The 13,661-nt window shown below is 39.1% G+C and overlaps 2 protein-coding genes across 2 annotated transcripts; one reads left to right on the forward strand and one right to left on the reverse strand.

The window, feature by feature from the left end:
* Positions 1-951: 951 nt before the first annotated feature.
* Positions 952-9,862, forward strand: LOC120740324 (germ cell-specific gene 1-like protein). Its single transcript, XM_040042604.1, has 5 exons — positions 952-1,797; positions 3,407-3,454; positions 4,359-4,511; positions 6,607-6,718; positions 8,374-9,862. The coding sequence occupies exons 1-5, from the start codon at positions 1,494-1,496 to the stop codon at positions 8,675-8,677; spliced, it is 921 nt and encodes a 306-aa protein (XP_039898538.1). The 5' UTR covers positions 952-1,493; the 3' UTR covers positions 8,678-9,862.
* Positions 9,863-10,672: 810 nt separating this feature from the next.
* LOC120740331 (protein NATD1-like) lies at positions 10,673-12,302 on the reverse strand. The gene is made up of 3 exons (XM_040042617.1): positions 12,066-12,302; positions 11,292-11,410; positions 10,673-11,203 (listed from the first exon to the last, which is right to left on the reverse strand). The coding sequence occupies exons 1-3, from the start codon at positions 12,217-12,219 to the stop codon at positions 11,087-11,089; spliced, it is 390 nt and encodes a 129-aa protein (XP_039898551.1). The 5' UTR covers positions 12,220-12,302; the 3' UTR covers positions 10,673-11,086.
* Positions 12,303-13,661: the final 1,359 nt, after the last annotated feature.

Consider the following 13,661-nt stretch of genomic DNA (forward strand, 5'->3'; position numbering starts at 1 on the left):
AAATATTTCTGCCAAAATGCTTACAAAGTTAGACACTGATTTCTTCCAGAATAAGTGTTATGGTGGATTGGCTTTGCAGTATCCAATCACTCAGAATTATGAAGCAGTTCAACTTCTACAATTGCTACAAAGAGAGAAACTGTCCAAAGACGCTGCTATGTGGTTTATTGTACGACACAGTTAGCATACTAATTATCATGCTTAAGTGCCATTTTCGTATTTTAACATCAACCTGAAGTGGTAAATACAGGAAGCATAATTTTTGTAGTTTGTACTTATTATTTGTACCCTTAAACAATAATTTTGATGGTAGCAAAACAATAGACAACATCAGTGTTTTTGTTAGAGTTTGTGATGGTAATCACGTTGGAGTTCACCACCTGTGAATGCCAGCTTCACAATCTGTAAAACACCATTAACAGCTGGGAATCAGCTAAGTTTGGAGAGCTTCACAGGGTCAAGTGTCTGTTTTTCATGCACTGCCTACTTGCTGTTTGAGGCAAAAGTCTTTGTTTACATCAAAATCTGTTGGGACATTGAAAATGAAAAGACTGTGATGGGTGATAAATGTTTCCGAAGGCACGTTTAAGTAGAGCAAGTCTGTTTGATTTACTCGACATTCTCCATAGAAAGTCTCTAATAATAGATGAGACTTGAGGAACTTACGCACGACACTTGCGCATGTCAGCTTTTAAAGTCATTTGTCTATAGGTCAAAGCAAAGACGACACATTTGTTAGCGAAACTCTTGAGCTGCAGAAAATTACGACAAGTTTAAAGACAGCAAATTATAGACAAAAGCATCAGAGTAAAGGCAGCAGATGTTTCCTCCAACCATCTGTCTCCTTCAGATACTGTACTTCTAAGTAGTTTGTCTTCATTTGTGTGCTACATCAGCAGGCTATTAGAAGAGATTTGCCCTGCTTGCACACACACACGCAGTGAATGGATTTTCATATGAGACTGTCCACATTATGTCACAGGTCACCAACTGTAAAAAGGGACTTGATCTTATGCCTGCGGCTGCAATTACTTTGCAAATGCAGGAAACTCAGGGAAGAGCCTGCTTCTGGATTACAATCTAAGCTTGTTGTAATCTTTGCTTTTTGCTAATATGTTCAAAGGAAGTCTGGACTATAATTTGCCATTTGTAATGGATAATGTTGCAGGCAGAGCTTTGTAGAAGGGGAGGAGCGATGAGTTTGGAGTGGCAGCACAGAGGGGACAGTTTAGGAGTTCAAATGAAGGAAAACCAATAGTGCCATGGGTTTCTATTGTCTCTGTGGGAGTGCGGAGGATGGACCCTTTCATCAAGGTGGCAGCACATCAGAAGAGCCGGCAGAGGGATGTACACACTTCTCACCCAAGGAGCCCCAAATGCAACAAGATTATGAAGATTTGATATATCCGCTGGGAGGCGAAACACGGTGGCTACATATCAAAAGCCAGGATTAGTTGCCTTTTCATTTCATCTCCTCTGGCCTTGCCTCGACCATGAGGCTAGAGCGCGGGCGGCGGGCTTCTCTGGCGCTCACCCTCAACTTTGTGGCGTTTGCTTTTGCCTTATCCGCGGTGACCACCAGCTACTGGTGCGAGGGGACCAGGAAGGTGGCCAAACCCTTCTGCACAGGCCCACCGGTGAACAAGAAGGAGTGGTACTGCATCCGCTTCAACAGCACCAACCTCAACGACAGCCGCCTAGTGCAGTACATCTTTGAGACAGGGGAGGAGAAGTTTCTGATGAGGAAGTTCCACACGGGGATATTCTTCTCCTGCGAGGAGGCGGCCGACATGAACGGTAAGATGACCCTAAGCTCTTCAGCCCTTTAGCTTTGGGGCTGCAGACGTTCAAAAACAGGAAGAGCTAATGGAGGAAGCAGCTCCTGTAAACGCACAAGACAGTCTCTCAAGTTAATCTACAGCTTATAAATGTCAACCCAGTTACTGGAATCGCACCATCTGGAGGCAATCTCTTGAGTCATTTAAGGTCATTTATGTATAATGCACAGATAAGGTGAGATAAACAGCTGCGAGTGTGCTTTGGCACTCGAGTAAGCTGGGTTAAATTCTCTTTAGGTCTAAATTCAGCACATTTTAGCTAGATTTCCTGTTGTTTTATGCCTGTGTATAGGGAAATAGCATTTCAAACAGTGCAATATTGTTCTTAAGTAATATTTTGGGTCATTATGACCAATAATAACGAATGAAAAAGCTACACCTGTGGAGGGGGTAAGGTAGTGCACGAGGAAAATGAAAAAGACAAAGTACAGATTAGGATTAAAGCTGTGACATGCTGCATGCAGGTACTGCAAAAAGGTCCTTCATGTTGCATCATAACTACAGCTTTCTACTTGAGGTCAAAGCTAAATCTCATCAAGCGAAACATAAAACCTAATTACAAACGTGTACATGCTTTCCACAGGAATCATACTGACAGATAAGCAGCAATCTGCCTGGCATGGAGGAAGAAAAAGTACAAATGTTTTCAAATAGAAATAAATTTCGCTATAAAAATTTCACGTTACAGGACATATGTAGGGTGTATGAAAGTGTCATTGTTACAGAGCAAAATAAACCAAACAGTAAAGCTTCCAGATTACAGCCATTGCTGTTGCATGCAAGCCGCCCCAGTTGGTTTCATAAGCTCTGGTAATAAATCTCAGAAAAATACATTTTTATAAGGATTTGCATGCAACTAAGAGCCAAATTGTCTGCTGATTTTCACCAATATGATCAGAGCACAAGAGTCAGTTCCTTGGGAGCTCCAACACCAAGGTGCCGTATCACCAAAACAATATCATCAGACGCTACAATCAGTTTTATATTTGCGGCTGCGGTGCAAAGATGTCAGTGTTTGTCGACTCACATTATATCAAAATATACTTTTAAAAATATATAATATTCAAAAGTCATGACTTCTTGTAAAAAAAATACTTGTAAGTATTTTTGATACTACTGAGTGCACTTAATTAATTTTATTGACAATCACAAGAATTTGCATAGCTGATTGAACAAATAACCATGAATGTGAGATTTTCTTACAGATACACATTTAAAAAAGAATTCCAAATTAAATCAGCAAAGTTTGTAGAACATTTTCTGCTCAATTTGCATAAAAAGTTTATGGTCCAAAGTTTGGGCATATAAAAAGACTGCTATGAAATTTTAAATCCATCTATACAGAACTTTTTTCTTGTATTTGTCCAAACTGTGCATAATGAAATTTACAGCAAACGGGAGATGGTCGAGCAGAATGGCCACGTTGATTTGAGCTGGAATGACCCAGCGAATAATTTCGGCGTACAGAACTGATGCTGGGGGATTGCAGCTTTTAAGGGTGTTTTCGTGATTAGTGTCAAAGTGGATTCTTCTACATAAGAAAACTTACCTTTTCCCCTTTTTTTCAGGGTTTGAATGTCGAGAATTCTCAGATATTGCACCTGAAAATGAAAGAGGTTGGTGAGATTTTTATATTTTTAACTGTCTTTTGATTTCTTAGAGTTTTCTGTTACCTTATGGGTACTTTGACCTCAAGAGGATAACATAGATTGTATATAAAAGATGGACATAGTTCCCACGATGTCAACCATTAGTTCATAAAGGCCCGCTCGGGAATCTCCAATTTTGCCATTTTGGGGCTTCAAAACATCTGAATAAGAAGTCAAGGATGCTGCATGGTCTTAGGTATCTATGCCCGTCTTTAGTTTCTATTTGATGCTTAACGGGACGATAAATTACAAAAGCAACATGACTTTGTATTAAAGAAGATTTTAAACTAAAAACATTGCCATAAACTAATATGAATTAAATCAATGTAAATTACATGGACTTGTTGTTGACCTGTTGTTATTCCAGTTTTAACTGGGTTAATTTAATGCAGCTCAGGAGTCCAGGTGGATGTGGGGCATATAAAACACTCGAGTCTCACAACGACAACGACAAACATTATGTCTCTGTCTCTAAACCAAGACAGTCTTACACTTACATGTACCGTGAATGCCTCAAGATGATTTACAGTATTTTACATGCTTGATATCTAAGTATCAGTGACTTTCTAAATATGTTATCCAACATTATTTCTAATAATGCTATAAAACTTAATGCAGTTTCAGTAAAATGCTTGGGAAAGGGCCTTCGACTACACGCATACTGAGAAATCTTACCTTTGCAAGTCTTGCTTGTAAGGAATCTAGAATTAGCAGCTGCTGTCCTGATTTTATAAATCCATTCAGTCTAGACAGGCTCATTCAGATCTCCAGACATAAAATGAGCAGACCTGTTGTACATGCATGCTTGTCTTCCTTTAGACATGCAGGATTATGCTTCCTCCCTGTTTTTGTTTGTTTTTTGTATTCACAGGAGTGCTGTGGTTGTGTATCGTGGCGGAGACCCTGTACCTCACCCTGCTCTTCGCGGGCGGGGCTCTGATGACTCTGGAGCAGTGCCCCTGCTTCAGTGTCATGAACAAACTGAAGCTCAGTGCCTTTGCTGCCATGTGCACTGCCCTGTCAGGTAACGTTGCATAATGAGCTCCAGTGCAGGTTATAAAAACATTCATGTTCGCAACTTAAATTCCCCTTAAGCATTTATGCCTCTTTACTTTTAATTAAACCTTTAAACAATTTTTTTGTTTTTTGCTGATAAATGTTCTGTAAATGGATGTTGGTGGGACATGTTTATTAAAGCCAACAGTTGCTCATAAGAGGAGTTATAGCTGCTGACTGCTTAAATCAACTTTATCCTAAACCCGTGATTAAATCTTTAAATACTAAATAAGGAGAGACTTAAAGTATAGAGCCTTTAACATCGACAAGAAACGTGGAGATAAATTATAGGTGAAGCTTGTGTGGCGGTGAATAAAAGCAGCAGGGCAGCAGGTCATGGTGGCTGGATGAGATGAGGCTGACAGTGAGCGAGCGCTCGCAGCAGCTAACTGCTCTGCGTCCACTCGCTGCCTTGGAGGATTTGCTGGTTTCTGGACTAATCCGATTGAAGCCGGGGCTGCGGTTTTGGACTGCGCCAAGACCTGCCCAGAGGAGCACCCTCCCGCCCCCTCAACTCCCCCCATCCCCCGACTCCCATCCCCCCCTGTTGTTATTAGTTAATCCCAAGAAAAGCAGCTGTGAAGGGGCAGGCTGCTGATTGAGGGAGAGCCTGGATCAGGCAGGCCAGTCCACCTCACCCAGAGTCAGTCAGAAAATCACGTATGCGTTGTGCAGGGATGTTTCAGGCTTCAGCGGTCACTACAGTCATTTCATGTACTCTTTTAATGTTTTACAAATGTGGATCATCCACACTTGGAGTTTATAATGTCTTTTACTGCATGTGATCGTTTTTCACAAATCATAAATACAATGCATTGCCAAAATAATTCTCTCATCTGCCTTCACACGCATATGAGTTTCAGTGACATCCCATTAATCCATTAGCTTTATGATGGTAGCCCACACTTTGCAGCCATAATGGCTTCAACTCTTCTGGTAGGCTTTCCACAAGGTTTAGGAGTGACTTAATGGGAATTTTGACCATTCTTCCAGAAGCACATTTGTGCAGTCAGACACTGATGCTGGAGGAGAAGGCCTGCCTCACAGTCTCCACTCTAATTCATCCCAAAGGTGTTCTATGAATTAGGTCAGGACTCTGTGCAGGCCAGTCAAGTTCTTCCACACCAAAACTCACTCACCCATGTCTTTATGGAGCTTAGAGGATAGAATAGAATTGAATGCCTTTATTGTCACTATACAGATGTACAATGAGATGCACAGTTTCTGCAGCATTATATACATATGAACAGTATTTAGAGAAAAAATATATAAAATGTACAAATATACAATCCAGTAAAAAAAGGAAATAAATATGTAAATAAATCGTGTTATGTATATATAGTTTGAGTTATTGCAAGGAAACTGTTCTTGAGCTTGCTTTGTGCGCTGCTGTGCAGTCATGCTGGAGCAGGAAGGGGCCATTCCCAAACTGTTCGCACAAAGTTGGGAGCATGAAATTTTCTTGGTATGTTGAAGCATTAAGAGTTTCATTAACTGGAACTAAGGGGCCGTGCAGTTCGTATTCAACTAAATTCTATTTTCTTACCCCTCCGAATTCATAAAAATTATTTTTAGAAAAACAATGTATTTCTATTAAAAACAGAAATACATTATATCAGTATTAAAAACACTTAATTTGTTTTGCTAACACTACATTAGCATAACAAGATTAACATTAGGATAAAAAAACATTGAAAAGACAAAAGGCATAGAAAACAAATAACACAAAAACATATTAGCAGGAAAAACATAAAAATCCAGCATAAAAACCAGAAAGATTGGAATCTTAAAGAAGTAGGGATCTGTCTACTCCCATGTTAAAACAGGGGATCTTTTACTCATACTTTAGCACTACGAGCCTCTAAAAGAACCAAATATTAATCTTATACACAAATAAATTGCTTCATATAAATTTTAAGATAAAGAGCCATCAGTATGGTCCTCTCTCGGTTGTCACAGATTCACAAACCCAACTCTATTAAATTTAGTTTTGGTCTTTTTTTGCGGTTTGAATGAAGAGTCACTTGTTGACTTGGTGTCTTTTTATCTTTTTTTGTTCTCAGGCCTTTGTGGGATGGTGGCCCACATGATGTTTACTACCATATTCCAGCTGGCTGTTGCCACCGGGCCAGAAGATTGGAGACCCAAAACATGGGACTACAGCTGGTCTTATTTGTAAGCAACTTTAACCTTCATCTCTGGCTGTTTTGACATTTTTACTCACTAGATCAAATAATCACGGCCAAAATTAAGGCTCACTACCTTCGATTTTCTAAATAATTTTTTGCCTCTCGGGCTTGAGACTCATCCACAGCCACCGTATTGTATGCAGGCGCTCGATCAGTCAGCTAGGCAGCACTATTGTGGGCTTAACTGAGTTCAAAAATTCCATGATGAACCGGACATTGGTAGACAGTGGTTCTACTGTCCACAGCCAAACTCTAGCAGACTCTTTCTGAGGTTGTAACAGTAGTTTATGTTTCCAGGAGTCACACTTCTGAGGTGAGGCATGCTTTCCCATTCACATTTCTGCACAGGTACAGCACCTCGATTCTTCTTTTTATAGCCATTCTATTGTAGTTTTGCTCCTGTGTTTGAAATAATAAACTGTTGTATGGTGCAGTTTGGGCCAAGATTTTTACCTGTCAAAACAAGCTTAAATCATAACCCCTGCACCACTGTGCTTACAGTTGGTATGGAGTGTTTGTGTTGATATGCAGTGTTTGTTTTTCTCTAAATGTGGCGCTGTGCATTATGGTCAACTACAGGACATTGTTCCTGAAGTCTTGTGGTTGGTTCAGATTGACCTCTGCAATCCTAAGCCATGCTGCCATGTTCTTTTTAGAGAGAACATGCTTTGTGCTGGCAACCTTTGCACACAACAGTCGTTCAGAATGTTTTTAATTTTGCTGTCATGAACTTTAAGTGAGTTTTAGCTCTGTGGATTTTTGCACTTTTCTGAGCATTGCACGGTCTGACCATGGGATGAATTTGCTGGGATGCCCATACCTGGTTGTGGCATTACTTACATATTTCACATGAATGAAAAACTTCCAAAACGTCAGCTTTTACAAAAATTCTCACACTTTTTGATCATTTTAATTGGTACATTTGATTAGGAGCACCTGGAACAGTCAGATTGTTCAACTGGCTTTCACTAACTGCACCAAAACTACGCGATTATGTGCAGAAGAGATGGTACTCACTGAGCAATGAAGATGAAGGGTGCCGGGCACATTTAAAGAGAAGGGTTTGGCATGTCTGTTGCTACACTGTGCAGTGTTGCATACCTGCCCAAAAATCTGGGAGTTTTAGTTTTGCCATTTGTGTTTTTATTTTTGTTGACAGATGGGTTGATATTATGACTGCAGTGCATGGGTGCATGTATTCCAGTTATTCACAATAAAGGCTCAGTAAATGCTTTGCTGGTGAGTTCATGGGCCCAATCGCTAATTTTGGGTCATACTAAAAGCAGCTGAAGATTATAATCAGTGTTAGAGTCAGAAGAAGAGGAGTATCAAGAGCATGTTTATTAGCTGAGGACTTGTTACTGAAAAGTCGTCAATGCAAAGGTCTGTCTCTCGGCTGTCAAGGTAGCTGACACGATTGGTTATATCCGTAGGACTGGATACAGTCAGATACTACTGAGTTGGAAGGCGACAGAAGCCCTGGGAATGGGATTACTTTTTACCAGTTCTTGATTGTAAACTAAAATAGCACGCAGCACAAACAACACTGCTGGTACGTCTGTGTAGAGCCGTGTTTATTGTTGGGGTTCTTGCAGCTGCAGCTCAGCAGTAGGCTAACCCTCTTTTTAACCCTCTCCACAGATTAGCATGGGGCTCTTTCGGCACCTGCATGGGGTCTGCAGTGACGGCACTGAACCGCTACACAAAGACAATCATCGAGTTTAAATACAAACGGCGGAACATCGAGAAGAGCCTGATGATAAAGCAGAACATGATGGAGATGAACGTCCCCGAGCAGATGTGGGACATGTACCTGACTACTGTGCCGGTTGATGCCGAGGCACCTCTAGAACTGCCGGTCAATGGCCACAAGCCGTCCACAGGAACAGCGTACGAGGTCGAAATGGACAATGTACCAGAACCACAAGGAGAGGCGTACTGTTAAAGATGGAAACGTTTCTGGGGTTGATTTCCTGGACCTCTTGTTCTTGGATTTAAATATTTACTTCAGGACTTTTTTTGTATATTTTGTTCCTCTCCACACATCAGATGTGTCTGGTTCTTAAAAAAAGATAATGTGAGAAGTGGGGAAGGGAAACGGGCTACATTTCACACTAAACTGGATGTAAATGCTCCTGATGAAAGACTGATCCTTCATTTCTGCTTTAGCTTCTGCTGAGCCAGCCTGTTTCATTTATGTTTGATCAAACTGTCCTCTGAAGAACGAGGCTCAATGATCTGCTCAGCAAGAGGAAGAGAAAATTACCTCATTCTGTACCATCAGGGACGTATCGCCGAATCACCGCAGGTCTACCTGCACAGACCAGACTCTGTTTGAAGTGTCCAGTAACATCTGATGTTGGACAGTCGGTCAGCTATAAAAGATTTAAAAAAGATGACAAATTAATGTCAAATAGCAAACTGGGACACAAATGTCTGCCAAGACATACAAAACAACCACCGAACCTGTGAAACAACCACAAAACAGCCACTCCAACAATGAAAAAACCCAAGACAGCTGCAAAGTTTGTAGATATTCTCCACGACTGACTGTTCAGGATTTGTTTTTTTAAAGAACATCTCTCGATAAGATGTTACATCAGGAATTTGCCTTTTCTGTCAACTCCCCTGAAACAGCTGCTGTCTTTATACTCTGGTACTTTTGATGCGAGACATGCTGTAACTCAAACGCTGACAGCATCAGGCCGACACAGAAGTGCAGGAAAACATGTTTACAGGAGTAAGACTGACATCTGTTGGAACAAAAGCAGACAATAAAAAAAGCAGAATATCTCTCGAGCTCACAGTTTGTGTCACTGAGGATGTAATGAAGATGAAATTAAATACAGCTGTGCTTTTCACTGACTTTGTTGCTCTTCTAAAAACTAGCAAGCAAACCCAATTAAACGCTCGATTGTGGCCAATCTCTTGTCATGCTGCTGCTGCTGTTGCTGTGGGGGAATTAATCTCATCAGCTGGCCAGAATCCAGCTGTGCTCGCCAAACACGCTGATTTCATCTGTGATTCGAGGCTCGTGGTAACACCGGAGCCCATTTTTCCCACAATCTTTCTTTTTGTGATTTATTCTGCTGCATTTATTAACGTAGGCTCACTATAACGGAGTTATATTACTAATAACATTGATACCTAAACAAGCTTCTACATTACACTGCGTCTTAGTTCCATATGGTTTGTATTACACGTGGCCAAAGTTTCAACCAAAGAGGTCAAAGTATGTACAAGTAATACATGTGAGATAGGATACTTTAAACACTAAGGTTTACAAAGTCTTTTCTACTTTTGCCTCTGCATGATTCTGTGATTAGTTACTATTTATGCTAATTGCAAGCAATCTCTCAGTCTAAAGCTGGATTGATCAGCCAGGAAAAATTTAATCAACTGCACTAATTAGCTTTAGTCCACTTCTGTTAACTGCAGATTAGGACCTACACTGCCTTCTTAATATACAGACAGAAATACATAAAGTCTCTGGCCACAGTGTCAAATTATGAGGCCAGTGTATATAAAAGTAATTCCTGTAAATTAAAATCTCAGACTCTACTAGTTTGTTTTGTTTTTTTCCCCACGCTTGCCTCTGTATGATCTCATACAGTGGGGATATCCACTTTATGGTCAATCAGCCCTGAAGTCCCACTCATCTGCTGTTTATGTGGGGCAGCCAATCAACAGAAAGCTTCTTTCAAACAGAGCATGAAGTCAGGGGTCACACCAAAGCCTAGTATGAGATAAATAAAACTTATTTTGAACTGTGACTCATGCAAAGCTACTCTAGTGGGGTCCAGGAATAAATATACATGTGGAAATGAGCAGATGTCCCTTTATGTAAGCTTTTTAATATAAAAATAACATAGCAGTTGTATTATTTACTCTACATATCAACTACATAATTCTGCATGTATAATATAATGATACGCTTGTATAGTATAACAAAGGTTTTTAATTACATTTTAATGAATTTTATTGGTAGAAAATTCAGTCATGCATGCACACAGTCTGATATTTTTAAAAGAATCACAGTTTATCTGTTAAACTGTTCTTATTATAATACAAATATCACCTTCAACCCATTGGTTTAATTATATTTTTGGTTATTTTATCCAAATATAGTCCACATTACATTTAAAATTGTTTAAATGTACATTGAATTACATTGATGTGAGATTTCTCACTTGTACATTGCACACTGTGCGAGTGTAGTTAATTAGAGGTAGAATTACAGTATGTAGTCTAAGGAGCTTGGAAAGAAAAGCGTCTGGACTCCTTAAACTATGAAGAACTGGATGACTGAGAACCTTCACAGACATACAGCACGTAGGTGCCATAGAAGCTGCAGTCAAGTGATGACAAACTCTTTATATCTCTGCTCTGGTTGTTCTTCAACGTACTTCTTTATGTACAAGCAGGAGACATGAGCCTTTAAGTTCTCTTCAACCACAAAGTCCAGCGCAGCCTGTCAAGAAACAAAACAAACATTAAAACTACTCAGAAAAAAAATCACGTATGACCTGAAACGAGTTGACTGACACCTGGAGTTTTACCCTCGACAGCAGAGCTGCAACACCATGGCCCCTGTATGTCTCGGGTACGAAGGTCGACATCAGGTCCACCTCCTTCTCCCCAGTGAATCTGTATTTCAGCACCCCACATTCATGGTCCGCTAGAAAGAGGACAGTAATGGCTCCTTATTACAATAATATTAAGCAGATGCTTATAGGAAGAAAAAAAAATTAAAAATCACCACATGATTTTTGTATTTCCTAGATTAAATTATCTCATGCTATTTCATAGAAAGTAATACAGCTTATTTTCTTTCAAATGGGGAACTTGGGAAACTTTCAGCAAAATTAAATCAGTTGGAACAGAAAATACCAAATTCCCATCAAAAATACCTTCATTTAAACCCCAACTTCTCCCCTGCAACTTGTTGTGCTAGGTCTTGACTTAGCAAAGATTTCACCAAAATACATTAGTACAGATCACAATAAGTATGCCGATCTCTTAGCTAAGTGGCACTGAACCCTTTAAAATATATGACATTGATATGGGTTAAAAAGAAGCTGACTTTAACCAAAGAAACCATTAAAACACACATTTTTAAATGGAATTTCGCTGAGCGCCCTGAATGCTACACACAATTTATGTGTGAGAGGGATCCAAATAAACAACTGAAAGAGAAACACATCACACAACACAATATTGAATTTAAAATAATTAATCATCTCAAATGTCCTCCACCAGGCCGCGACGACACCTCGGGCTCTCTTACAGGCTCTACGCGGGAAGGGGAGCTGCAACTCCGGCTGTGTGCTTACCAGTACTGCTGCCGGCGGTGACCGTGAAGCGCTGGTTACGTCGGTCATGTTCAACCTTTAAACTGCCGGCGGAGCTTAACGTACTGAAGGCGGTCTGAGAGGATTTCAGTCCGCGAGTCACTGTGCAGACTCTGGAAAGTATTCTAAAAGCCATTTATTTAAAAAATTAAATTAAATAAACAGCTAAAACACGACAGCGCGTCGACGATCAGGTCTTCTCTGACTTGTCCGCCAGAGTGCGCCATGAGGCAGGAGTTAATCATTAAATTCCTTTGACCTTCAAAACAAAATAATGGGATTCATAGGATATTCATTTCACTGAAAACTGTCATATCAGAACAGTAATCCTAGTATTTTTTATAATTATTGGTTCCATTTCTGTAACTCTCTACTGAGAGACATTATAAGAGAGAAATTTGGCACTGAAAGAACCACAAGTTGACATCTGTGGTTGGGAACAGAGTTTATAAAATGATTTTTAAGAATAATTGTTCCATGCATGAAGTTTTTATGTCCCACCATTGCAATTTAAGTTAAAATTAATTTAGATTTTGCTTCAAAATAGCTGTTCAATTAAGAGCCCAGAGGTGTTTCAAGATGATTGATTTATTTAACCCAGTGATTTTATTTCAAAGAGCACCTCGGACAAAAGCAGCCAGGATATATTTATATAGCTGTGTGTTTCTTCACAGTCATAAATTTCATGACCTTGAAACATCCCTAACTATTTCGATCATAAACATGAACCCAAATATGAAAATATTTCTGTATCTTATTTCCAAGGATTCTGTTAAAGCTCAATAACATAATTCATGTAAAAGCTGTTTGTAAATGTATCTGTTAATTTGAGTCAAGTAAGTACAAACATTTCCAAAATGTGGCGTAAATTATAGAGCAGTAAATACATATATATATGTGTGTGTATGTATAAACATATATATCTATATCTATATCTATAGATATAGATACAATTTTAAGTTCTCTGTGAGGTTTAGTCAGTAAGGTATGGAAGCTGGTTTCTTCTTCTTGAAAAAAAAAACGCCACTCTGAAGTTACAAATTTCAGGTTAGTTTCTTGAAATGTCAACTTATTCAGAAATAATTTGAAATTTCGAACTTTTTGCAAGCTTGTTATTTGTACAGTTTATTTTCAGTGGCAGTAGTGAAAGTAATTATTACACTTCAAACCATGACTCATACAGTAAATGACACATTTCATGATGAATGAATAATGAGTAAATAGTTCATATTTTAATAATATTTCATAGTTAATACTTTGATTATAGTTTAAATACAATAAAAATTCCATTGTCGCCATAATAAGTACTAAATTATGTGGTCATTTTCAGGAAATTCTTTCTAAGATCATGTGAAAATTCCAAACTTGTAAAATAACATTTGTCCATAGTCTTACATATGATCTCGGTGCCAACAATAATATGTTAACAAGCCTTTTTTTTTTAAAAAACAAACAAAAAAAACAACAACCTACAGCAATAGGTCCATAAATTCAGCAACAGATGCAAAATCTCTTCAATTCGTCACTTTCTGATAGAACTGCTATGAAAACTAAAGAAGAAGTGAACATTTATAAATA

The sequence above is a fragment of the Simochromis diagramma genome, unplaced genomic scaffold (assembly GCF_900408965.1).
Source record: "Simochromis diagramma unplaced genomic scaffold, fSimDia1.1 OVJJ01000321.1, whole genome shotgun sequence".
In the NCBI taxonomy this organism is placed as follows: domain Eukaryota; kingdom Metazoa; phylum Chordata; class Actinopteri; order Cichliformes; family Cichlidae; genus Simochromis; species Simochromis diagramma.